The 25940-nt window shown below is 51.6% G+C and overlaps 1 protein-coding gene and 1 long non-coding RNA gene across 3 annotated transcripts; both read right to left on the reverse strand.

The window, feature by feature from the left end:
* Nucleotides 1-45: 45 nt before the first annotated feature.
* Nucleotides 46-15839, reverse strand: NIPSNAP1 (nipsnap homolog 1). Of its 2 annotated transcripts, XM_070475542.1 has the most exons (11): nucleotides 15701-15839; nucleotides 14771-14896; nucleotides 8232-8359; nucleotides 7988-8033; nucleotides 7671-7765; nucleotides 5249-5319; nucleotides 4952-5092; nucleotides 4641-4672; nucleotides 4229-4323; nucleotides 3011-3094; nucleotides 46-1741 (listed from the first exon to the last, which is right to left on the reverse strand). In XM_070475542.1, the coding sequence occupies exons 1-11, from the start codon at nucleotides 15796-15798 to the stop codon at nucleotides 1677-1679; spliced, it is 981 nt and encodes a 326-aa protein (XP_070331643.1). In that variant the 5' UTR covers nucleotides 15799-15839; the 3' UTR covers nucleotides 46-1676. The 2 variants fall into 2 exon arrangements, with proteins under 2 accessions (XP_070331643.1, XP_020762806.1); XM_020907147.2 differs by lacking the exon at nucleotides 14771-14896 and having other exon boundaries at nucleotides 15701-15837.
* A 6535-nt stretch (nucleotides 15840-22374) lies between these two features.
* On the reverse strand, nucleotides 22375-25701 carry LOC139037827 (uncharacterized). Its single transcript, XR_011490756.1, has 2 exons — nucleotides 25321-25701; nucleotides 22375-23174 (listed from the first exon to the last, which is right to left on the reverse strand). It is a non-coding gene; the product is annotated as an uncharacterized lncRNA (long non-coding RNA).
* Nucleotides 25702-25940: the final 239 nt, after the last annotated feature.

Consider the following 25940-nt stretch of genomic DNA (forward strand, 5'->3'; position numbering starts at 1 on the left):
GGGGGTCATCTGCCAGATTTCCTTGTAGATGAAGAAAAGACATCATGGTTTATAGTAAATATTTAATTGGTTCCATCAGCAACTCCAGCACAAGTTTTCCTGAAAGGGAGGCACAATCGAGCTACCCAGAGGTCTGTGAGGTGTGGGGATCACTGAGAAGGCCTCCAAAGTCACTGACCCCACTCCACACACCCGATGGCCCAGGAGAACGACAGTAGGGCTGATAGGCTGTGAAGAGGGAGAAAAGGAATTTGGGGTGAGGGAAATACAAGACCTAGCCCGTAGCTCTGCCAGTAGGAGAGCAGTTGGGAGAGCAGGAGACTCTTCCTACACAGAAGGGCTGAACAACTCATTCAAGATCTCAACCTCTTTATGTGGGAAGAAGGAGGTGCACCTCTCTTCAGCAGTCTTGTATTAGAAGCCCCTCCCCAAGTGGTCTTATGTCACCTCAGTTCTATCTTCCCAATTCTGTATTGCAAATTCTTCACTTCAGATCCAAGTTTTGAGTTCTAAGTTCTACCTTCTGGGTTCCTGTTCCATTCTGTTTCCCTCCCGCAGACCCTTCTCAGTTCCCATTCCTTTTCTCAGCCTTTCTGGGTGGAATATGTGGACATCCTGCCGACTTAGCTGATTTGAGGGCTTTCCCTTTTGCTTCTTGAGGCGGTTCTAGACTTTTCTCCAGCAGGAGGGTCTTGGCTCAGACTGTCTCGCAAATGGGTGGCACAGTGGAGCCCAGGGAATTCCTGAGAGCCTGGCCTGGCCTAACCTCCTCCCAGACCACCTTTAACCACTGGACACGCTACCTTTTGTGCAACTTAAGCTAAACTGAGGAGTTCCAGGGTGATGATTATGAACTGGTGGCCTTGAGATGGGGAATCTTATGAGGAACCTAGACAGCATATTAAAAAGCAGAGACATCACTTTGTCAACAAAGGTCCATCTAGTCAAGGCTATGGTTTTTCCAGTGGTCATGTATGGATGTGAGAGTTGGACTATAAGAAAGCTGAGCGCCGAAGAATTGATGCTTTTGAACTGTGGTGTTATAGAAGGCTCTTGAGAGTCTCATGGACTGCAAGGAGATCCAACCAGTCCATCCTAAAGGAGATCAATCCTGGGTGTTCATTGGAAGGACTGATGCTAAAGCTGAAACTCTAATACTTTGGCCACCTAATACGAAGGGCTGACTCATTTGAAAAGACCCTGATGCTGGGAAAGACTGAGGGCAGGAGGAGAAGGGGACAACAGAGGATGAGATGGTTGGATGGCATCACCGACTCAATGGACTTGAGTTTGGGTAAACTCCGGGAGTTAGTGATGGACAGGGAGGCCTGGCGTGCTGCGGTTCATGGGGTCACAAAGAGTCAGACACAACTGAGTGACTGAACTGAACTGAGGAGGAAATGTGAGAAGAAATAAAAGGTTGCTGTTCCATTCAGAGAAATTAAAAACTGCTTCCTGCACAGGGGAAGGGGTGGGCAGGGAAGGTGGGAAGGGTCTGGGCAGGGCTGCAAGTCTTCATAACCCCATCATCCTTCAGCTCCCCCTTGTCTGACCTGAGCACTAGCCCCCCTAGAGTCCATAGGTTAGGAGAGAAAACCAAGACAGCAGAGATGGGAGCTCCTCTGTCCATGGCTCCCCTGAGGGAGAGGGGGGAGGAGATGGAGGCAGCAGCAGCATCACTGGAGAGGTGAGATCTTCAAAGGGATCATGATCCGAGACTCCATGTGTCGCACCAGGGGGACTGCAGAGAGAGAGGCAGAGATCATGAAGGTGTTGAGGTGAGCCAACCCACCCAAACTGGCCCTTGAAGGAGGAGGAGGAAGCCTGGGATGCTGAGATAGCAAAAGCCCCCCGCTCTCCTGGAGTAGCCTACAGAGAGCACCACGTCTCCCAAGTTATAGGATATGAGGGGACTGAAGTTATGACAAAACGCAGCTTTCAAAATTTGAAGAAAAAAAATAACGAGCATTGTTTATTAGTAAAAGTGACTTCACAGATATTATTGCTTAAGACAAAGCTAGGCAAAGAACAGGGTAGGGGGATTCAAAGGAAGAGATCAAAAAAATAATTGCAGCAGAAGGAAACAAGCTGTGAGGGTGCCCCCAAGGGGCTGAGGTTTGAAAAACACTGATTTCGTTCAACTGACTCATGTTACAAGTGGGGACGCTACAGTCTAGAGAGGGTCGGCCAAGGTCACCCTGGTGGTCAGACTCTTTCCTTTTGCTCAGCACTGTTAAATTTCACTGTGCTTACAAATTTCCTATAGTTCTCGTTCAAGTGATTCAGTGTGGGGAGGTGGGGTTGAGATTGGGCATTTCTAACAAGCTTCCAAGGGATGATAACACTGTCATTCGGGACCACACTGAGAAGAGCGAGGCTCCCACTAACTCATCAGGAGACGTGTTACCCAGCATTTACCAGCTGGTAAGTGTGCAAGCTCAACTATAAGTTCCTTCAGGAGAAAACAGGCTCCTGTTCTTTCTGCACTTCCTGACCCCCGCCCACCACAGTCGGCACACAATGAGAGCTCAATCAGCACGTACTTGTTCCAGGTGGTTCTCAAGAGTCCCAGCAAAGTGGCAAAACACCATAAACAAAAAACTTGCTTGAAAAAAATTGTGCTTCCTCTGTGCTGGAGTCTGGGCTATAATTTTATAAATTAGCTCCTGGAACCCTCCCTCCAGCCCTTCAAGAGAGGCACTATCACCATCGCCATCTTACAGGCAGAAAACAGCATCAGTGAGGTGAAAAACCAGGCCCAAGGTCGCACTGTGTGGTCAACTACAACACTCTGAGGCAGAGACCATCTGGCTGGATTACTGCCCCTTTGAGAACTCACCTAGGACAGCCTGCATCCTGTAGAGCATGCCACCAGGACAGGAACCTATGAACTGTCCTCAAAGTGAGTTCCCCATCAGGAGAGGTAATCAAGTGAGGCTAGATCTCCTTACAGAGGGGATTCCATTCTCAGATGGAACTCCTGGCACATGACTTCTGATGAGGTGCTCACCTGTATAGTAGACATTTTCGTCCCAGCCCCTCTTCCTCCAGGCAGCGTTTCTGGTCTCTTCCCGAGACTGCAGGTCCTTATAGGCTGTGGGAAAGGCTTAGGCTGAGCCTGTACCCAGCACGAGGCCCTCCTCCCATTGCCCCAAACCCTGCCCTGCTGCCTCTTCCTCCCCGGGTGCTTCCACTGTCTGCTTTGACCATCAGTACATTTACTGACAACTCCCAAATATATATCTCCAGTCCAGAACTGTTCCTCAGGCTCTAGACTCAAATACCCAGTGTCCACTTGATGTATCCACTTGACAGTGTATCTGCTGGGCACTCACATGCATCAGTGTCTCAAAGGTAACACTTCCAAGGACCAAATGTACACTCCTGACCCCTCCAACCTGCTCCTCCAGGGGTCTCATGAAGCAAAACACAGCTGCTCAAGCAGGAGTCTGGGAGTCCTGGAGCCTCCTATCCTTCCTCACCCAACGCAGACAATTCATCCACCAGTGCCACTGGTTCCACCTCCAGACCAGTGAGTCTGTGGACCTCTCAGCATCTTCAGTGTCCAGGCCAGCATCCTGTCCCACCTGAGCTAGCGTAACCATCTCCTGATGCCCCACACCCTCTTTTGCTCCCCTACAAAGTGCTCTCAACATAGCACATGGCAGCCAGAGGAATCATTAGGACACAAATTGGGTCACATCATAGTGCTTAAAACATTGCAGCAGTCTCCTGTTGCATTTAGTATAAGTCCCAGCTCATCCTCATGGCCTGCAAGACCCAGTCCAATCTGGCCAGTCTCCATCTTCCCACTCTCTTCCCCACTCCCTCCACCCTGGGCGCCTTCGCTTGCCTCAAAAGCCTGAAGGCCTTTCCCTGCCGCAGGGCCTTTGCACATGTTGTTCTCTCTACTTGCAATACCGTTCTCTGACAATTCACAGCTGACTCCTCATTCTTCAGCTAAGCTTACATTTCACCCCCTCAGAAAGACCTTCTGGTCTATTCAAGCCAATGGAGCTTCCCACGTTTGTCTTCATTATCTCTCCCTGTCCCTTGATGACTTGTAAAAATCCGAAATTATCCTTTTTGTTAGTTTATGTCTGAGGTGGTGTCTCCCTCTGCTAGAATATAAGCTCCAGAAGGACACTCGTGGATTCGCAGTGTCAACGCAGAGTGACCGTGGAGGAAGGAGGGGCCGCAGAGGGCTCCTGGCGGGTCCCCAACCTACCCCAGAGGTGGTGCACGACGTACAGCTCTCCTATCTGCGAGAAGAAGCCGCCCACCGCCTCCTGGTTCTCCTGCCGGTACTTGATGGCCCGGGCCCTGGGGTGGCAGAAGGGTGTGGGGCCAGGCCAGGGCGGCTGTAGACGGCCCTCTGCGGGGACCCCAGGCTGGCTTCTCAGCCACACATGGAGGGAGGAGCCCAGGGTAGAGCGCTCGGGGACTTGGGTGGCGGAGGTACGGCCACTGGTGGTGTGTTCCACCCCAGTCGTCTGGAGGGTCCTCACCCCCTTGGTTGGACTGCCGCCTGCTCCCGGAGCCGTGAGGCACAGAGGGTGCCGTGTCTGTGCCACAGCACCCGGGAAAGGAGGCCCGCCAGGCGGTCAGGGTCCCCCCAGCTCCCTGGCACGACCACTCACCAGTTGTTCCCCCACTCGATCATGGTTCCTGGCTGAAAGAGAACCGGAGCAGAGGGTGGGAATGAGCCCCTACCTGGGATTTCAAGCCTCACTGTTGGGTGGGGCTGGGAAACTGTCATGTCTCTCTAGCTCCAGGGACCGCCTGGCCTCATTCAGGGGCCCTGAGTCACACCTGAGCATGCAGGGATGCACGCGTGCGTACATACCTCTTCTGAGGCCAAAAGCCCCAGTCTAGGCTCTGAGCACTGAGCCCGAACCCCGCCCCTCGGTCTACCTGGAGAGTACACTGCTGCAGGGAGCGGGGGAGGCACCTTGAGCTTGTACGTCCTCAGCTCATAGATGTTGGGGCCAGCTCTGGGCTGTGGCTCGTTCCAGAAGCTGAACTCGAGGAGCAGCTGGTTTCTCCTGGACAGCAGCATCTGGCTCCGCTCCTTTCGGAACTCCAGGTACTCCTGCGGGCGGGGTGGGGCCGGGCGAGCTGGGTATAGCAGCCAGGAAGTGCCCTGCCCGCCCCCCCCCCCCCCCCCCCCGGCAATGTGCCCCAGGGGGTGGTGGAGGCAGCCCCCAGCACAGGGCTGAGTCAGAGCCAGCATTGGATGCCCACGTACCTTGTTGTTCTTGAGCTTGTTCATGCAGTCCATGAGGGCTGGGTAGCCCCCCGAGAATCGCCACAGGTGTACTGTTTGTGGGGCCAAGGAGGAAGGCACAGGTCAGGGGGCTGCAGGCACCCTGCTCTGCTCCGCCCCCCCCCCCCAAGCTCCATGTGTATGTAATGGGAGGAGCCTCCAGCCAGTTCTCTATAGCCTTGCCAGGGACAGTGCTGGGCAGGGGGAAACCCCAGACCAAGCCTAGGAGACTAGGGTTTGAGCTGCAGCTCTGCCAAGTGGCCTTTGACCCCTCTAGGCCTCAATGTCCTCATCTTGAGAATAATGCACCCATCCAATCCTCCTTAAACAGCAACAAGAGGATCAGAGTGAACTTGTACCCTAGGAGCTGTGGCATGCGTAAAGCTGACCCCATAGCAGGTCTACGAGGGGCAGGCTGGGTCAAAGGAAGGGGCGGGCAGGCTGAGATGGATTACTCCAAGATAGTGAATTGAAAAGGAAACCAAGGAACAGAACAGCACATGCGGTATGCTACCACGTGTGTTTAGGCAGGGAGGGACATATCCAGAGATGCTGGTCTGTGCACCGTCTCTCAATGGAGACCCAAGAGATTGTGACAGGAGATGCCCTTGGGCCAGAGAACTGAGGCTTCAGGATCTCGAGCAGGAGGAAGGCTTACTTTCCAATGAAAATTCTTTGCGCCATTTGCATTTTTTCATCACAGCCTCTGTACTGGGTTCTTACAAGTTCATTAAAATGTGGATTCCTCAGGGGGTCTGCTCCCCACCTGATTCTACAAGGTGCAAAACCCTTCAAGACACCCAAAATATAGACATGCTTTAAAATTCAAGCTCCCATTACTCAAAGTTCATTTCTCAATGAGCAAATACTTAGAGGAGAATCCAAGAAGTACTGCAGAAAATGATTAAATTGTACCTAAAAATGGGAAAACTGTAAGAGGTGCAATGGAAGACAGTGGCTTTTTCTTACCCCACTATCAATGTGTCAATGATTACTGAAACAGAATAAGTGATTAAGAGAATCTACCTAACTGCAGATCACAGATTTTAAAAAAAAATACTATTATCAGGGCAATTGAAGGATGAGATATGTTGTCTTGAGAGATAGTGAGCTCCCCATTGCTGGGAGTGTCCAAGGGCAGCATAGAGGACCTTCTCTCAGGCCCAGAGGAGCCCCTGTACTATCTGCAGTCTAATCAGCACTGCCTGAAAGGACTCTCTACTATGATGGAAAAGTTCTACAGCTGTGTTGACCAAGATGGGAGCCTCGAGTCACATATTTCTATCAATGGGCACTTGAAATGTGGCTTCTGCTGACTGAGGAACTGAGTTTTCCTTTTTATTTAACTTTACTCAATTTAAATTTAAATAGCTGCATGTGGTTAGTGGTTACCTCCCAGGACAGCACAGATCTAAACGCCAAGGCCCCTCAGAGTGGCTGGGACGCTGTGAGTGAACCAAATTCATGTGTGGGTCCTCACAGCTGGTGCCAACTGACATGGCATGGGGCCCGCTGGGGGTATTCCTGAAGCTGCACAGAACCAGCTCAGACAAGAGGCCCTGTTCATTCCATAAATATGTACGGCATCCTGGGGATTCTGTGGTGAAGAAAGACAGGCAGGGACCCTGCCCGCTGGGCAGCAGACACAACAGGGCACATGGTCAAGGCTGTGGAGAGGCAAGTCCTGGGGGCTGGGGAGATGGGAGAGCTGCCTCACTCAGCTTGGGTGGAGGGAATCAGGGGAGGCCTCCAGGAGGAGGTGATGTCTACACTGAAATAAAAGGTGAGTAGAGGAGTGAGCCCAGAGAAGGCAGTGGCACCCCACTCCAGTACTCTTGCCTGGAAAATCCCATGGACGGGGGAGCCTGGTGGGCTGCAGTCGAGGTCGCTAAGAGTCGGACACGACTGAGCGACTTCACTTTCACTTTTCACTGTCATGCACTGGAGAAGGAAATGGCAACCCACTCCAGTGTTCTTGCCTGGAGAATCCCAGGGACGGGGGAGCCTGGTGGGCTGCCGTCTGTGGGGTCGCACAGAGTCGGACACGACTGAAGCGACTCAGCAGCAGAGGAGTGAGCCAAGAAAAGGAGGCCGGGGGGAGAGCTTCAGGCTGATGAGACAGTGGGAACAACAGCCTGGAACTAGCGGGAAAACCTGTCCACCTGAAGAACGGGAAGGAGTCTGGGGTGGGATGGTGGAGCGAGCAGGAAGATGTGGGAAGAGGAGACCCGAGGCAGGACAGGGGAGGGCTCAAGAGCCTCGTGGGCCACCTCAAGGGCACAGGGAGCCATCACGGAGCTCTGAGCAGGGGAGGAAGCCCGAGGACTGCGCTGAGGACCCCTCTGGGCACCGCTGCGCAGGGGGCGTGGAGGGCAGCCACCTGCGGTGGGCGTGGGCAGCTCACCTGCCTGGTCCTGCTCCCCGTACCACGTGTTCCAGTTGCCCACGAGCGAGCAGGGGTAGTCCTCATCCAGGTGCAGCTTGGGCAGCACGGCCTCCCTGGGGCGGGGGGGCACAGAGAGGGGAGGGCTCACAGCAGCCCCCAGAGCCCCTGGGAGAAGGCCTCCGACTCAGGCCCTCAGGACGGTAACATGCAGAGGCTGCGCGGGAGGACGTGTGGCTCTGAAGTCTACAGCCCCCGGATTTGTGCAGGGGGAACAGGGCTGGGACGGAGTCCCCCATCCAGGCAGGGGCGGGGACAGGAGGGCTAGGGTCACTCACGTCAGGCTGTTGTAGGCATCCAGACACTCGGGCTTCACATTGTGAACTGCAACCAAGGACAGAGAGCGGGCGGTGAGGCGAGGGGGACGGGGTGTCTGTGGGACGCTGGGATGGGGGAGCCCCACAGGGCCCGGGCTCCCAAGACAGGTCAGATGTCCCAGACCCTCTTCAAGTCCCAGCAGGAGCCTCAAAGGCCCCCAAAGGCCCCTGGGAAGGCAGCTCGGCCGACTCAGCAGCCACTCACACTGGATCTTGTAGAGGTTGCTGGTCTCCTTCTTGGACAGCAGCGTGGAGTGGGCGTCCTTCCGGGGGTCCACCTTGTGTACAAAGAGGGACCGGAACCAGCTGCCTTCATTGTCCTTGGAATAGAAGCTGCGGGGCAGAGGAGTTCAAGGGGGACCTGTTTCCATTTGCCCAGACGCCTTGCTCCCCGAGGCTGGTGACCCACTTTTCTGGGAATGGGGCCATGGAATCCCATGGCAGTTCCAGCGGAGTTCATGTCACTGGAGCCAGCCACGGAGATCCTGGCTGTCCAGTTTGCTTCTTGAAACTCTGCAGAGCCTCAGGAGGCCAGGAGAGGCAGCCCCACCTCCCGCCTCTCTCTCCAGCCTCCCCTTCACCCCCTTCCAAGAGGTCCTCCACTTGGACCCTGCAACTGTATCCCTTGCCAAAAGGGTGAACCCCAAACACATCTTGCCTGGTGTCCAAAACCTGTGACAGCCCAGCCTACCCTGGCGGCCTCCCCTCCAGTCCACCCCTACCTGTGTATCCTGCCCTCCACGTGTGCTGTCTCTGAACACACCAGACTTTCACTCTGCTTTCCTTGCAATTTCTGTCCCTTTCTGATGAGAAGCCTGCACTCACAGTCCTCCAGTGTTCACACTACACCTGGCCTGTGCCTGATGCCAGCCCCCACAAATGGAGCACCTGAGACGCGCAAGCTCTGTCCTTGAGGAGGTCACAGTCCGCTGGGGAGAAGTAGACCTTGGAACACAGTTAACAGCCAGAGGTTTCTGGGAGAGCCCAGAGGAGTAAGCCTGAACTTGGCCCCTGGAAGTCTGGGTGAGCTCTCCAATGGAGGTGATCTGGCCACTTTCCAAATCTCCAGGGCTGATTTGGCAGATAAAGGCAGATAGAGGGGGTCAAAGGCATCAGAAGGCGAGATTCATTCATTCATTCATACAACGCTTAATTGACAAAAACCTGCCCTGTGCACGTTGCTGAATGAATGAATGACATGCCTTGTTCAGAGCAGGGGAACCAATCACCAGGTCCTGCCGGATCATAATTGCACTCCCCCCGCACAAGGTTCCAGCAGAGGTGGGGTTATGTTTAAGCTGCCAGAGGTGGTAAATCACCTTACTTAGCAGCAGCGGTGAGGCTTGTAGCCAGGCCTGAAACGCCAGCCTCCTGCTAGATGAGTTCCAGTCCAGGAGCCTGGCTGTGGGGCCCCATCAGCAACTTCTCTTCTTTCGCGAGCCTTTTCTGTGGCTAGAATAAATGTCTTGCAAATCAAAGTCTTGCTTTTCTCCAAAATATGGATTGAGCACTGGGACTGATAAAATCTGAACAGCATCTTAAAAATGATGATATAGTTGTATGAGCACAGAGGAAAGATAAGTAAGGATTTGTTCCAAACTGGTTTTTTGTTGGTTTGTTTGGTTTTGGCCATGCCAGGCAGCCTGTAGGATCCCAGTTTCTTGACCAGGGAATGAACCCAGATCACAGCAGTGAAAGAATCGAGTCCTAACTAGACCACTGGGGAACGCTCAGCCCCACACCGTTAATCTTGCTTACCTGAGAGAGGGAAGAGAAAGATGGTTAAACTTTTCGTTACTCGTGATAATTTTTTGTAAAGCTAAAAAAAAAAACACTTTTAAGTATTTTTGAATTCATAGGCTTTCTATCGTTGGGTGTGTACTGCTTCATTAAAAACAAAAAGACGTGAACTTCCCTGGTGATCCAGTGGTTAAGACTCTGAACTTCCACTTCAGGGGGCTAGGGTTTGATCCCCGGTCAGGGAACTAAGATCCTGCATACCATGCAGTCAAAAAAAAAAAAAAATCTGAAAAAGAATATATATATATATATATATATATATATATATATATATAAAGTCATTATATATAAAAAGCCATCGAAAGTATATATGTATATATATATATACACATACACACACACATAAAGTCATTCCTTTTTCCAGGGGATCTTCCTGACCCAGCGATTGAACCTGGGTCTCATGTACTGCAGGCAGATTCTTTACCATCTGAACCACCAGGGAAACTCTACACTTCAATGTTTTAAAATTTTTAATTTAAAAAAAGAAAAAAAAAGGCAGTTGTCATCAGATGGCCAATGTGGTCTGTGGAAACGGGACCACAATAAGGCAGCCTCACTATGGCTAACATTGGCTGAGGATAGCCTCTGCCAGGGACCCATGATCAGCCTGTCAGTACCATGAACCTACACAATGATAGTATAATGTTAATACTATTCATATCCCCATTTTTTGAGGTAAGAAAATAGAAGGTCATGGGTGGGAGGGTTAAACTTGTCCCAGGTCACACAGCAAATTGGGGCAGAGAGCTCAGGCAGGAGCCCAGAGCTCTTTCCTATAAAGCCAGCTCCACCCTCAGACCAGGCACCAACTGGGGGAACTAGCATCAGGGAGATACTATAAAGAAGCAGGTGTTTTTTTTTAACAAAGCCACCGGTAGAGGGACCTGACCTTTGGTTTGAATGTAGAGAGGCTGTTTCTCCTGGAAGGGGTGATGACAGAGAGGACAGCAACTCCTACTCTGTGTCAACCAAGACCTTTGCTCCAGGACTGGGCCTTGAGTAATTTATTAACATCAGCAATGACCAAGATAAACAGCTAAGCGGCCAGCCCTGGAGAGAGAGCCTGGAACCTGGGTGCTGGGGAGTGAGGGCGGAGTGTCCAGGAGCTCCCAACTCTTCCCACCTCAGTCTCCTCTTTCCTGCCTCCGCATCTCGGTTTCCCCACGTGTCAAAAGAGCAGAGCAGAGCAGCCTATCTCCAAAGATCTTTTCTGCAGGTCTCAAGGAGATCCCAGTGCAGGGTCTGAACTTGAAGCTAGCATCTGTAGGTTCACATTTCAAGAGTTCAAATTTCACTTTTTCAATGAAATCACAACATTCTCCTGCCCTTGAGCTCCCCAGCCCTTCTCACCTTGCTCCCTATTTTTTCCATAGCTCCTTCTAACGCACTGTAGAATTTGGGGGTTTATTATGTGCCGTTTGCTGTCTCCCACTGGCAGCATCCCCATGTAGCCTGAGATGCTATCTCTCCTGTGCATCCCCGCCGTCTCCCCAGGGCCTGGAGGAAAGCTGGGCACGTGGCACACGCTCAGCCCATGCTGGGGGAATGAGTGAAGGAGTGTGGGGGAGCTAAGACAGAGCTGCATGAAAATGATGACACCTGGGAGGTAAGGAAAGCAGAGAGAGGGTGGACCTGGGCCCCGTGTGTGGACTCGGGACGCAGGGCCCCTTTCTATCCCCACCACCACCAGCAGAGTTACTGCCTAAGAGCACAGGTTCTGGACAAATCCAGGACTAATCCCAGCTCAGCGTCACCTCTCTGAGCCTCGTTTTCCTCACCTATAAGGGCAATACGATGTGCCTTGCAGAGATAAAGGCAGACACAGCAGGGCAGCTAGCATCACTGTTCCTACCTAACTGATCTAGCTCGCACTTGTCCTCTTTTTGCCTAACCTGCCCATCGGTTTTGTAAAGTACCACGGTTGTGATGCTATGTGTCCACTGGAAAATCTTCTATTGTTCCCTACTGCCCGTAAACCAAGGCTGGATGTCTCCACTTGCTCTAATCTATTTGCCAAGCTTTCAAGTCAATTCCCTTTTAAAAAAACATTTTTCTTTTTCATTTGTTTTTGGCTGCCCTACTCAGCTTGTGGGTTCTTAGTTCCCCAGCCAAGGATTGAACCCATGCCTCCAGCAGTGGATGTGTGGAGTCTTAACCACTGGACCGCCAGGAAGTCCCCACTTCCGTTCTAAATTTGGTGACCACCGATCCAAGATTCCCTATCATTAGCATCACCTGAGAACTTGTTGACTGCCCTGCTGGCTCAGATGGTAAAGCACCTGCCTGCAATGCAGGAGATGTGGGTTCAATCCCTGGGTCGGGAAGATCTCCTGGAGAAAGAAATGGTAACCCACTCCAGCATTCTTGCCTGGAAAATCCCATGGATGGAGAAGCCTGGTAGTCTACAGTCCATGGGGTCGCAAAGAGTCGACAGGACTGAGCGACTTCACTTAACTCACTTAAGAACTTGTTAAAGCTTTTCCAGCTCCACCCAGAACCACTGCAGCAGAAACCCTGGGGGCGGGGATAGCAATCTGGGTTTTAACAAGTCTGCCAGGGGATTCTGATGCATGCTCAGGCTTAAGATCACTGCTCTAAGGTAGTCCCAATTTCTTTCTTTTTTCATGTAATCTCAGTAAATTATCCCAGAAACACCAAAGATCCTGCTATCTAAACTATATTAAGAATGCCCCTTAGGCCTAGAAAAACCAGTTCAACCCCTTCCATAAAAACACCTCTCCTGGGACTTCCAGTAGTGCAGGGGGCACAGGTTAGATCTCTGGTGGGTAACTAAGTTCCCACATGCTGCGTGGCCAAAAAATAAACAAAAAGCCCACCTCTCCTATTTCCCCCTCAGCCTGGAGCGAACATTCTCCACCCTCTAGGGTAGCCAGCACAATGCTTTTAGCCTGGGAGTTGTTGAACAAATGTCTGCCCCAGATGAGAACTTTATAGAGACACACTGGCACTCTCAACAGGGATCAATGGTCTGGCACCACCCCACATGAAACTGCTGTGGAATGTTCTAGATTGATATGCTGGGAAGCTTGGCTCTACGCATATTCTGAAACACTCTTTGTCTGGAGTCGGCTGACTTTAGAAAAGGACCATGTTTCTGTTTACTGCCCCACAAGTATGTTTTTGGGCTTCCCTGGTGGATCAGACAGTAAAGAGTCTGCCTGCAATGCAGGAGACCTGGGTTCGATCCCTGGGTCGGGAAGATCCCTGAGAGAAGGGAATGACTACCCACTCCAGTATTCCTGCCTGGCAATTCCATGGACAGAGGAATCTGGTGGGCTACAGTCCATGGGGTCACAAGGAGTTGGACATGATGAGTGACTCACACACACACACACACACACACACACACACAATTATGTCTTTAGAAGACATACAGGGAGAACTAAAGTCCTCTTAACAACAGGATTACTGATGTAGCAATAACTGCTGCATATTGAGCACTTACTATGTGCTGAGAACTGATCTTCACAATATGTTTTTGAGAAAAATGAGGCTCAAAAACAAACAAAACCGAAAACAAAATAGAGAAAAATGAGGCTCAGAGATGTACCAGGCCTTATTCAAGGACAATTAACCAATGGCCAAGAGGATTTCAATCCGGGTCCCACTGTGTTTGGACCCCAGTAGCCCCACTCTGAGCTCAAGAGGCCAGAGGGCCCCTCTAGGGACTCCTGAGAGATGGGGGCAGACACAAGTTGGCAGGAGGGGATGTTCCCAGATATCCAAGGTGGGAGCCAGGGCAGAGGTAATTTCACAGCAGTCCTTGAGGGACTTGATAAGTATGAATCCAAGCACCTTCACAGGAATCCTGCGGAAAACACCTGGCAGGGACCTCCAGTCCTACTTCAGAGAGAAGGAAACCAAGGGCCCTAGAGGTTCAGCACCTCATCCAAGATTACGGAGCAGCAGGCTGCCTATTCGGCCTAGGTTCCTCCTGTGGTCTCTTGATGTTCTGTCTCTACCACCAACCAGTTCTGGAGGCTACAGAAGTGAGGCCCGCCCCCAGCTGGGATTTCCTCATCTGGAAAATGAGGGGCTCATAGCACATGACCTTCCCAAAGCCCCTTCAGCCCTGACATTATGAGGGACTCATGAAGACACTGCTTGAGACATCAGGCTTGGGCAAGGGGCAACATTTGTTACAAGTTCACCAAGCGCTGGGTACCTTACACACGTGACTGCTAATCCTCAACAACTCTGTGAAATCATCCTACTTTTTCACCCCCATTTTACAGATGAGGAATCTGAGACTTCAAGAGGCCAAATAATTCATGCAAGGTCACCTCACTGAAAAAGGCTGAGTTGGCTGTGTAGGTGCCAGGCAAACTCCAGGTTCTCTCCATGTCATGAGCTTTCTCCCCAGTTACTAAGCCATCAAACCAGTCCATCCTAAAGGAAATCAACCCCGAATATTCACTGGAAGGACTGATGCTAAAGCTGAAGCTCCAATACTTTGGCCGCCTGATGCGAAGAGCTGACTCATTGGAAAAGACCCTGATGCTGGGAAGAATTGAGGGCAGAAGGAGAAGGGGGTGACAGAGAATGAGATGGCTGGATGACATCACTTACTTGATGAATATGAGTTTGAACAAAGTCTGGGAGATAGTGAAGGACAGGGAAGCCTGGACTCCCGCAGTCCATGGGGTCGCGAAGAGTCGGGCACAACTTAGTGTGTGAACAACAACAGGGTGGATGGGGAAGCTGGCGCAGGAAATGGCAACCCACTCCAGTATTCTTGCCTGGATAACCCCATGGACAGAGGAGCCTGGCGGGCTATAATCCAAGGGGTCGCAACAGAGTTGGACACAACTTAGCAACTCAACAACAGGGTGAGGGCACGCGCTTGGCTCCTATTCCCCAGCCTTCCGGACCCCACGGCACAACACTCTGTAACATCTTACAGCAGGGTCTAACAGAACTCACAGCTTCACACCTAGGCTGCTGGGCAGGACAGACCCCTGCCTCCTCTCCACAGGTTGGGGGACAGGTGTCCTCACTTCTTTGGCAACTGTTCTTGAGCACACACTGTCCTGAGCCCTGTGCCAACGGCTGGGGAAACAGAAAGATGAGGTGATGGCCCAGTGGCAGGGGCAGGCAACTGTGTCGAGGGTGGGAAGAGCAGAGATGGGGGAAGAACAGGGCGCCAGAGGGAGGAGGGCGGGGCGCCCAGGGCCAGTCAGGGAGGCGAGGGGAGGGACCAAGCAGAAGGCCAGGCTCAGGGCCTGGGCCAGCCTGCCTCCCTCCCCAAGAAGGCCACCAGCTGCGGCGCAAAGACCACAGGGGTGTCAGGAGGCCTGAGTCCAGACTCGGTGCCACCACAGGACGGCGGGGGGAGTGACCTTGGGAACTCCCACCCTTTCTCAGGCTTCCTCTGCTCCCCGTGTGCTGTTTATTGTTGGGGAGCCAAGGATCTGTGCAGCCATGGCCCTTGGGAATCTCCACGGCTCCCCTACCTCTGACCCCCAGCACTAACCGAGGGAGGAGCCGCCTGTCATAGAAGTCCCCGGGGGGCGCCCATCTCACAATCAAGGCAAAGGCCGGGGAAAGGGCCACTGCTCCCGCCCTGGGCCAGGTCCCACTCCCCACGGCCCAGGGCCTGCCCCTCCCATTCACCCTGTCCTTCAGTCTCTGCCCAGAGCCAAGTACCCAGCAGGGCAAAAGCCCTGCGCCCACCTTTCCCACCTCCCCCATTCTTTGCCCAGACCTCCTCCTCAGGCTGAGAGATTCGCCCTCGGCCTCTAACCATTAGACTGCAAGCCCGAGTCTCTGCCCATCCCCCAGGCCCAGACCCTGGCTCTCACCCTTGCAGCCCCCAGGCGCCCCGCCCCGCCCCAGGCCCAGCCCGGTTCTTACCGCGCCGCAGCCACCGTCGCAACGTCCCGGGGGCCCGGCCCCGGGCCCCCCAGCAGCCGCCGCGCCGCCGCAGAGATGCTGCACAGACGCGGAGCCATGTTGGAGCGCTGCAGGTTGGAAGGAGGCCCCGCCCCCGAACCCGGCAGTGGAGGAGGGACGTGGGTAAGCCCCGCCCCACCGGCTCGCCCGCCTCCCTCGCCAGCCGGGCAGGTGGGCGTAGTCCCCGCTCGTCCTGCAACGCAGATGCAGGGCAGAGGTCCGGGTTCTTGTCCTCCGAGCCGCTGCAGCCCTGCTACAGACTTGCTTTGTGGCCTGGAGCAAACCCTTCGCCCAGTCTGGGCCTCAGTGTCCACCCCGTAAAATGGGAGCATTGAACAATAACACCAGGGGTTCTTAAAGGGGCCCTCCAGGGTAAGCGGCAGAGGGTCAGTAACCCCGCTTGAAATGGTATACAGTTCTGTGCGCCTGTGAATTCCTGCGGGGGTGGGGCCCAGGTACCGTTTCATAGTCTGAAAGGAACAAACCCCCTAACAACGTGAGACAGATGGACAAGGCTCTGGGTTGCAGGGACACTTTCTCCCCATCATCTCCTTTTCCCTTTCCATCCCCCTCTACCATCCCTGCCTGGGCCTCCTGGAACTCCATGCCCTCCTCCTGCTCTGCCCAGGTCATGTGCCTAACTTCCAAACTAGTCCTCTCCCAGCCCACGGTCCCCCAGGTCACAGACCTCAGTGGGAGCGGAGGGCCTGCAGACCCTATGGGGGGGGGGGGGCAGCAGGAGCCTAATAACTTCCAGAGAATATGTGTGTCCACACCCCCCAAAAGACTGTCCACCCACTGAGGCTGAGGCTGATGGTAGTTCCCTCCTGATATGCTTCAGGTGGAGGAGTGCTCTGGCAGGCATTAATTTTGTGATACCTTCAGCAAATGTTGAGTCCACGTGGCTAGCCCATGTGCTGAGCCCTGAGACGCCAAACATGGCCAGAAAGACAAGCCCCCAGCCCTCTTGGAATTTGAGGCCTGGCCTGGCTGGGGAGACAAAATCAAATTGGCATTGACCCCCCCTGGGGCAGAGACCTTAGACCTAACCCCTCTCCCCTCTCTTGCCGGACATTCTAAAAATATTGGCTGAAAAAGTGAAAAATATACACAAAAATATTTTTTGCCAATTGTGATACAGGCTATGAAAAAATATGGAGAGCTATGAGGACTTATATTGGGGAGGGGGAAAGAGAAAATGTGAGGTTCTATATAGACTTTGAGGGTCAATGATAATTTCTATAAGGAAGTGAGGCCTGTACTATTTTTTTTCCCTTGTGTTTTCTGAAGCTGCTACAATGAATATGTATTCTTTGCAGTATTTATTTTAAAAGGATACTGTATATCATCATGATAAACAAAAAACCCAAGTCAACTGTGATACACAGGCAGAACCAAAAGAATAAACGCAATGAAGATACTGTATCGCTGGTGCTTTAAAGCTAAGGCAGAAGGTTACTCTCTCTGTTAACACACAGCTGGGCCCAGTTGCTCCTTGGGTTATTAGAAGAACCAAAAGGGACCATGACTGAAGCGTTCCCAGACACAGTCACTCAGGAAAATCTCAGATGGGGAGACAGAGGTGCAGCAAGTAACATGTCACTGGTGTCCTGCGGTGGAGGAACCAAGTGTGGCCGGTGAGGAGAGGTGGGCGTGACAGCTCCCCGGGCCTCACAGGTGGCCTGACGTTAGACCTAGGCTGGGCTTCCCTGGAGGCTCAGAGGTGAAAGACTCTGCCTGCAACGCAGGAGGCCAGGTTCAATCCCCGGGTCGGGAAGACCCCCGAAGGAGGGAATGGCAACCCATTCCAGTATTCTTGCTGGAGAATCCCATGCACAGAGGAGCTGGGCGGGCTACACTCCATGGGGTTGCAGAGTCAGACACGAGTGAGTGACTAACGCTTGAAAGGTTCAGCAGAGAGAGTCTGCCAGCAGGGAGCAGGGCAAGGAGAGCCTTGGGCAGAGAAAGCAGTGTGTGCACAGTATGTGAAAGGGCCCCCCCGGAAGGAATGGGTTCAGACTTGTTCAGCAACATCGGGTGTCATCAGAGGGTGGAGATGACATGGAGGCGTCTTCTCGCTCAGCACAAGGAGTGGATGGCCTTGGTGACCTGTCACTGGACTGTGACAACAGACGCTGCACAGCAGCTAACTGGTCATTTGGTTATCAAGCCACGGGCAGCCAGGACCCCTGGACAGGGAAGGGCTTATCCTCCAGGCCTGGTGTGAGAGTCCTCTCCAAACTCTTGGCGTTCTGGCCGTCTCTGCTGGGGAAAATGAGGAAGGGCTGGCCTAAAGCCTCCCCATGCTGGTCTAGGCATTTCTTTTAAATGTATTCATTTTTGACTGCACTGGGTCTTTGTTGCTACACTCAGGCTTTCCCTAGTTGCAGTTAGCGGCTGCTACTCTCTAGTTGCGGTGCACGGGCTTCTCACTCCGGGCACTTCTCTTGATTCAGAGCACAGGCTCTGGGGGGTAGGGCTCAGTTGCCCCAAAGCAGGTGGAATCCTCTAGGACCAAGGATCAAAGCTTATCCCCTGCACTGGCATACAGATTCTTAACCATTGGACCACCAGGGAAGTCCTAGACTAGGCATTTCTAAGACAATCTTCCTATCTCTCACTGTTTGAGTGGGACAGGAAGATCAAACCAGGTCCTCCATGAGTGCGTTCTCACCCCTGACCAGATCAGATGGATGAGTCTCCATATCCAGCCCAGTCTGGCCAGCTCACTGGAAGTGCAGCTTTGAGACCTCCATTCCCACCCCAGCTAGGGAGACCAGCTCACTCCAGTTTACCCCAGACTGTCCCCGTTTGGACACTAAATGTCCCCTATCCCAGGAAACCCCTCTATGCTGGGCAAGCTGGGATGTATGGTCATCCTAACCATGGCTCTTTCCCTCTCCCTGGCTCACACATCCACTCCACCCCCAAAATCTTTTCCTCGCTTAACTAACCCCCCATTGACTCTGCTGGAAGGAGCAGGGCAGGGGGGGCTGACTTCGTGGCACTCAGTGACAGGCAATGCCTGTTAGCTCGGCACCTGGTGGGAATGGGTCCCTGCCCCATTGACCGTGCATTCTGGGCAGTAAACCAGATGGATGTTGGATGACAGTTCTGCAAGTAAGGAGTAATGTAATTAGACCATTTCCAATTACTGTGGAATAAATCATCCCAAAATTTACCAGCTTGAAACAATGAACATTTATGAGCTCACATGGTTCCAAATGGGTCAGGAATTCACGAATGAGTGGCTGGCCAGGCTTCTTCCGGCTCAGGGTCTTTCACCACATTGCAGTCAATATGTTGGCTCGGGCTGTGGTCATCTGAAGGCCTGACGGAGGCTGTGGGATCTGCTTCCAAGGTGGGCTGCTCACATGCCTAGCAAGTCAGTGCTGGTTGTTGGGGGCTCTTGGCCAGCGACCTCAGTTCTTTGCCACATGGGCCTCTCCAAGGGCTGCGCGGGTGTCTTCACCATATGGCAGGTGACTTCCCCCAGAGGGAGTGATCCAGGAGAGAGTAAGAGGGAACCTTCAAGGACTTTGTGAATTGACCTTGGAAATCATACCCTGTCATTTCTGAATATCTCTTTGGTGATACATGTCAGCCCTGCTCCATGTGGGAGGGGGCCTTACAAGGATGTCAATACCAATGTGTAAAATTCTTGGGAGGAATCTTCCCTGGTGGTCCAGTGGTTAAGAATCTGTCTTGCAATGCAGGGGACATGGAGAGGTTTGATCCCTGCCTGGCCCAGGAAGATCCCACAGGCTGAGGGGCAACTCAGCCCGTGCACTACAGCTACTGAATCCCGCGTGCTCTGGGGCCTGCGTGCCACCAAAGTGAGAAGCCTGCGGGCCGCTACTAGAGGGCAGCACCCGCTCACCGCAAGTAGAGAAAGCCCACACGTAGCAGTGAAGACCCAGGGCATCCAGAAATTAAAAACAAAACGGTTCTTGGCAGCTGGCTGCTACAGTTAGGTTGTGCACTAGGCCCAATCCAATTACTGGGATTGGACTCAGATGTCCAAGCCATCACCTATGAGCACGTCTCCCCAGCATCTCTGTTCTTCTGTCCTAGGGTCTCTCCCTCCCCTACGAGTTCCCCACCCGCCCACCAGAGTCTGTGACATCTCTTTCTCCTGAACCTGTTCATCCTCCCCTCTCTGCAGGGAGCTGACCCATTTCTTCTCCCTCCTTCCCTCCTTTCCCAGAGCCACCCTCATGGAATCTGCCTTCATGACTCGTTGCCAAGCCCTGCTGCCCAGTCCGTGAAATGAAAAGACAGGAACCGGGGACAAAGACAGATGGAGCAAAAAGGAGCAGGCAGGTTCATAAGTGTAAAATATGGACAAACCTGCCACCGTCTATTCCCTAGGACAAATAGATCATCACGGAGCGGGCTGCAGAAGTGCAGAGACAAAGTACCCAGCTGCGGCGGTGTCACCCACTCCTTATTGATGGGCTTTTATGCCTGGGCCCGACTGCTCTCTGAGAATTGCATCCTCCAGCCATGAGACCCCCGAACAGGAGTGACAGGACAAGAAAGCGTTTATGTCTCAGCTCGGGCATGAGCCACACTACCAGGTCCCAGCCTTTCTGCAGGATAAGTCATATGCAGACATGAATTATGGGACTTTGACATAGTGCCACATAAAAACATGATCAAAGTGCCACTCCATGTATACATATTGGAAATCATACGAATGCTAGAGAAAGAAAACATTTTCCCTTGTTAAACACCAAACCATTTCGAGGCTGTTAGCGTGGAATGAATGATAAGCTGCATTCACTCTGCGGCCACCGGGCAGAGCTGCTGCAGCTGAGAAACAACCACATTCCATGTCAACTCAGAGCAAAACACCCCATGGTTAGCGCGCTTTGGACTCCAGCGACCGCTTCTTGTGCACTGAGCTGTTATTTTGGCGTTCACTGTCATTATAAACCCACTTTAAAAAGCTATAAAAATGTCATTCGACAACATCACTCACAAAGTAGGTATGCCAATGCTGCAAATCACGCCCCCAAATCAATACTTTGGAGCAGCTATCGGATGTGATAAAACACCGCAGGGAAGACTGAACCGGCTCTGAGACAGGTGCTGCTGTAAATGTAGGAGAGTGTCCACAGGTAGAGATAATGCCGCAAAGATACAAAGCAAAAATATGGGGGGCTTCCCTGCTGGGCCAGTGGCTAAGGCTCTGAGCTCCCAATGCAGGGGCCCCGTGCTCAATCCTTGGTCAGGGAACTGGATACTACATGCCACAACTAAGGAGTCACAGGCTGTAACTAAAGATCCCACATGCCACAGCTAAGACCTGGTGCAGCCAAATAAATAATAAATTTTTTTATGAAAGCAAAAATATGGTAAGATGGGCTGTTGATTTACGAACTGTGTGTGTGTGCATTTTATTGCTTACTTCACGTTCATTCCTACAGGGAAACATGAGTTTTTGAATACAACATTTTGAATCATGTAAAGCTTATAGAAGGCATCCTTCTTGAAAAATGTGACTTCCCTGGACCTCCCCAGATATCCTGGCATAAATACAGCTCCTGGAGCCCACCCCTAGAAGGGGAATGTTATGGGTTTAATTGTGTCCTGTGAAATAATAGAAAATCTTTAGTCTCTGCCTCTAGTTCCCAGCACTGAGCTTCTAAAGCTCTTATAATTTCCTAAGTAATAAAAGCACCAGGAGCCTTTCCTGTTCAGATATTTGGTCTTGGACCCTGGTTCCTGACACAGAGCCTCTAAATCACTGGGAACTGCCTGGGTGATGGGGACAGCTTTTGCTCTAATGAGGTAATGCTTCGTGGGCTCCTGCATGGGGTGGTTGCCGTCATTTAGCCACTAAGTCGTGTCCAACTCTTTGCAACCCCATGGACTGCAGCCCACCAGACTCCTCTGTTCATGGGATTTTCCAGGCAAGAATACTGGAGTGGGTTGTCATTTCCTTCTCCAGGGGATCTTCCTCACCCAGGAATCGAACCTGGGTCTCCTGCATTGCAGGCAGATTCTTTACTACTGAGCCACCAGGGAAGCCCCCTAAACAGGGGCTAGACTAGAAAGATTAAGCCATCGTTAGAAGTATGAAGCTTTTAGCTTTTCCAGTCCACATCCTCCTGGAAGGGGAAGAAAGCTGGAAACTGAGCTGATAAAGGATCATGCCTACATAAAGCCTCCATAAAAATCCCAAAAGTATGGGTGGGGTTTAGGGAGCTTCCAGGTTGGTGAACACATTCACATGCATAAGTATGAATAGGCATAAGCATGAATTTTAGGCCAGAAAACACTCACTTTTCAGGGCCTGCTGTAGACAGGACCCCTGTAACCTGCAGCAGACAGGACCCCTGGGTAACCTGCAGCACGCTGTCCTTGGAAGTCCATGGGTCCCAGGCTAAAGACCTGGGTTTGGGATCCAGGTTGTTTCTCTATTTGGTTGTGCAGTCTTTGGCCAATAACTCAGCTTTGGGTCCCTCTGTTTTCTTAACAGTCAAATGGGCTTAATAACCTACATAATCATGAGAATTAAATCAAATTCCATACATATGAAAATGAACCCCAGTTAAAGTTCCTCTTATGTGTGCTATGAGGCTTTGCTATTTGCAATCCCATTTCCTATTCTCCTCATTAAAAAAAAATTATTTATTTATTTGGCCACGTTGGGTCTTAGCTGATGTGGGCTCCAGAGCACGAAGGCTCAATAGTTGTGGTGTGTGGGCTCAGTTGCCTGTGGCCTGTGGGATCTTAGTTGCCCAGCCAGAGACTGAACCCACTTCCCCTGCATTGCAAGGCAGATTCTTAACCACTGAACCACTGGGAAGTCCCCATATTCTCCCCTTTTAAGTGTGGATAAAATGGACGTCCAGAAATGGTAAAGACCTTTTCAAGGTTATACAGCACATTAGACACAGAGGGCACTCAATAATACTAATTTCCATTTAAGAGGGGCTTTTAAACATGTCATATTATTATTATGCTCATTTTTACAGATGAGGTAACTGAGGCTCAGAGAAGCTAAATTATGCCCAAGGTCAAGGTAAGGTAGAAATTCCTACTCAGGTCTGCCTGCTTCCAACACTGCAGGTGACAGCCTGGGCAAATTCAAGGATCTTCAATCCCAGGCCCGAAATGAAGAGAGAGAGCACCACTGAGGTGCTCTCTACAAGGTTCCTGAGGCCTCGGAGGTTCTTACGCACCCTTAGTTGGGTAGGAGCTGTTATCTGCAGATGCTTTCATCCAGGTTCAGTGCTTCAAGGCAGCACACTGGAACACCCCAACTGTGACCTCAGAAGTCTTAGGTCCCAGGTCGCACATCCTTGACCTTCCCATATAAGGGACAGTCGGCACCTCCTGGTTGTCACAACAACAACAAAATCTCCAGATGCTGTCAAATGCCCTCGTGGAGGGAAAAGATGTCACCTGGAGCACCACGGAGCTTCTAAAAGAGTGAAGGAACAAAATGTAAGTCAGGTGAGATCTGGATTAAAAAAAGTCCTATATGCACATTGCAAATCTACCAAATATGCTTTGGGGTAAATTACTTCATTTCAGCTTTATCCAGTTTCCTCACATATAAACAAGGGATATATACCTACCAAGTTGGATTTTGATAAACATCAGAAGTAAAGAATTCATAGCATTTGCAAAGTACCTTATGTAAGCACTTAAATATATGGCAGCTAATAACATTGTTCCCATAGTTTGAGACTGTATTTCCTTATGTCCTTCCCTTATTCATACCACAGATATTTAGTAACTGGTGTCTGTATGTCAGGTCTTTCTTAGTGAGCCCTACCTAAATTTTTCCTTCTCATAACCTTATTTGCTACCTGCTATTACCATCTCTATTTATTCTTTGTGAACAGCACTTTTAATGCCAGCATAATATTCTACCACATCTATTTTGACTCATGCCCCCAGTCTCCCTTCTGAGGTCCAGACCGACACATCTGCCTGGAGGTCCCCCAGGAATCTCAACGGGATGTTTGGCCAATTAGCCCAGCGCCTAGCACCTAGTAAAACCTTCCATAAAAATAAGCTATTACTGGCCATTACTGTCACCTTTAGTCCCTGCCTTCTGATCCACCTCCTCATGCTACTCCTTCCTAAAGTCACTTATTTTCTGCCAGCAATCTTGGCCCTGGGTTAAAGCCCTGATTAGTCATCCCTATGGGGAGCCTATAGGAGAATCCAGCCTGGTTTTCCCACCTGCAGGGACGAACCAAAGCAATGAAAATAAAGACAATCCCACGCTAAGCCCACAGTGCCCTAAACAATCAGTTTGGTGGGGAAATTTGCTAGCAGTTGGCAGGACATAAAGTTCCCCCAAAGCAGCCTGGCAGCCTTGCTGGGTGTGCCAGCCAATGATTCCTGGGGCCTGGCGGGTGCTTCACAGGCACCGCAGGGGCCCACAGGGAAGAGCTAATTTATGCTATTAGTATAGTTATAGCAACAGCCTCCGCTGAGTGCTCTCGAACTGTAGTTCACCATCTCGGGGCTGAAACAGGCAATTTAGAAGCCACCAATGGTTTTTCCAGTAGTCATGCACAGCTGTCAGAGTTGGACCATACAGAAAGCTAAGAGCCAAAGAACTGATGCTTTAGAACCGTGGTGCTGGAGAAGACTCTTGAGAGTCCTTGGACAGCAAGGAGATCAAACCAGTCAATCCTAAAGGAAATTGACCCTGAATAGTCATTGGAAAAACTGATGCTGAAGCACCAATACTTTAGCCACCTGATGTGAACAGCCAACTCACTGGAAAAGATCCCGATGCTGGGAAAAGTTGAGGGCAGGAGGAGAAGTGGGCAGCAGAGGATGAGATGGTTGGATGGCATCACTGACTCAAGGGATGTGAATCTGAGCAAACTCCAGGAGATAGTGAAGGACAGGGAAGCCTGATGTGCTGTAGTCCGTGGGGTCACAGCGTTGGACAAGACTTAGCGACTGAACAACAACAGCCAGGGGAGGGGAGCAGAGTAAGAGACCTGCAGCCTCTGGGGGGACAGGCTTGGGTTTGAGTTCCAGCTTTGCCTCTCACTGTGTGTATGATAGCCAGCAAGTAACTCTGTCACGCTGAGTTTCTGTTTCTTCACCTGTAGGGTGGAGGTGATGCTAATGCCTAACATTTGTGGAATGTGTCTCCTTCAGCCATTCAGGTATTCAACCATTAAGTCTCATTTTAAAATTGAACATTTTTTTAAATTAAGAAAATTATATTCCATCTCTCTCACACACACATCCATATAACCCTTGTTGACGTTAAAACATAATATATGTTTATGATCCAAAACTGGAAATCACAGTAAAAAATGAAAAATGCTTTCTTTTTTCCTTTAGTTTGGCTACACCCCAGCAGCCTGCAGGATATTAGTTCCCTGACCAGGTACTGAACTCCCACAGTGAAAGCCCATAATCCCAACCACTAGACTGCCAGGGAATTCCCCCAGAATACTTTCATTGCGTGGGGGGTGGAAAGTATCTACAAAAAGAGCAATTTCATAGGATTCGACCTAAAATGACCAGCCACGTTCTCAAGCTTTATACGCCTCAACAATCCCGTGGGGGTAGGGACAATTATTATCCACCTTCCTCCATGGGGTCTCAAAGACTCCGACACGACTTAGCGACTAAACAACAACGATAACCCTCGGTAATAATTAGAATTTCTCCCTAAAAAGCAGCAGAAGGATTTCGGGGAGGACGGAGGGTAGGGTGGGTAAGCGCTGGCTACCTAAATGGCCTCCACAAGTGATTTGAGTGTTTGAGAAACACAGAAGTCAGCACACGTAACTAATTAAGGGCTCAACAGGCTTATCCACCCGGTGTCCGAAACACGATCCCCTGGGGCGCCACACGTGGCGCCGACTTGGTCCTAAGGGCAGCCCCTCACGGGAACAGGGGGTGACGCGTCTCCCGCGCCCGGGTACCAGCCTCTACGTGTTTCCCCGGGAAAGGGTCGGCGGGGCTCAGCCACCTCAACCAGTCTTGCTAGAGTAGGCGTACCCCTTACAAAACAAAAGCGTTCGGAGTGACTGCCACCGCAGCCACTCAACGGCGAGCTCAGGCCCGCGCCTCCAGTTAGATCTGAACTTCCGATTGGTGAAGTGCTGCCGGGGAGGGTGGGACACAGCGGGAAAGTCCCGTCTCCCTCGGAGCGCTCAGCCAACCGTGGTATGCGGGCGGCAGCCGCCGGGTTTGGTTGCGT

The sequence above is a fragment of the Odocoileus virginianus genome, chromosome 12 (genome assembly GCF_023699985.2).
Source record: "Odocoileus virginianus isolate 20LAN1187 ecotype Illinois chromosome 12, Ovbor_1.2, whole genome shotgun sequence".
Taxonomy (NCBI): Eukaryota; Metazoa; Chordata; class Mammalia; order Artiodactyla; family Cervidae; genus Odocoileus; species Odocoileus virginianus.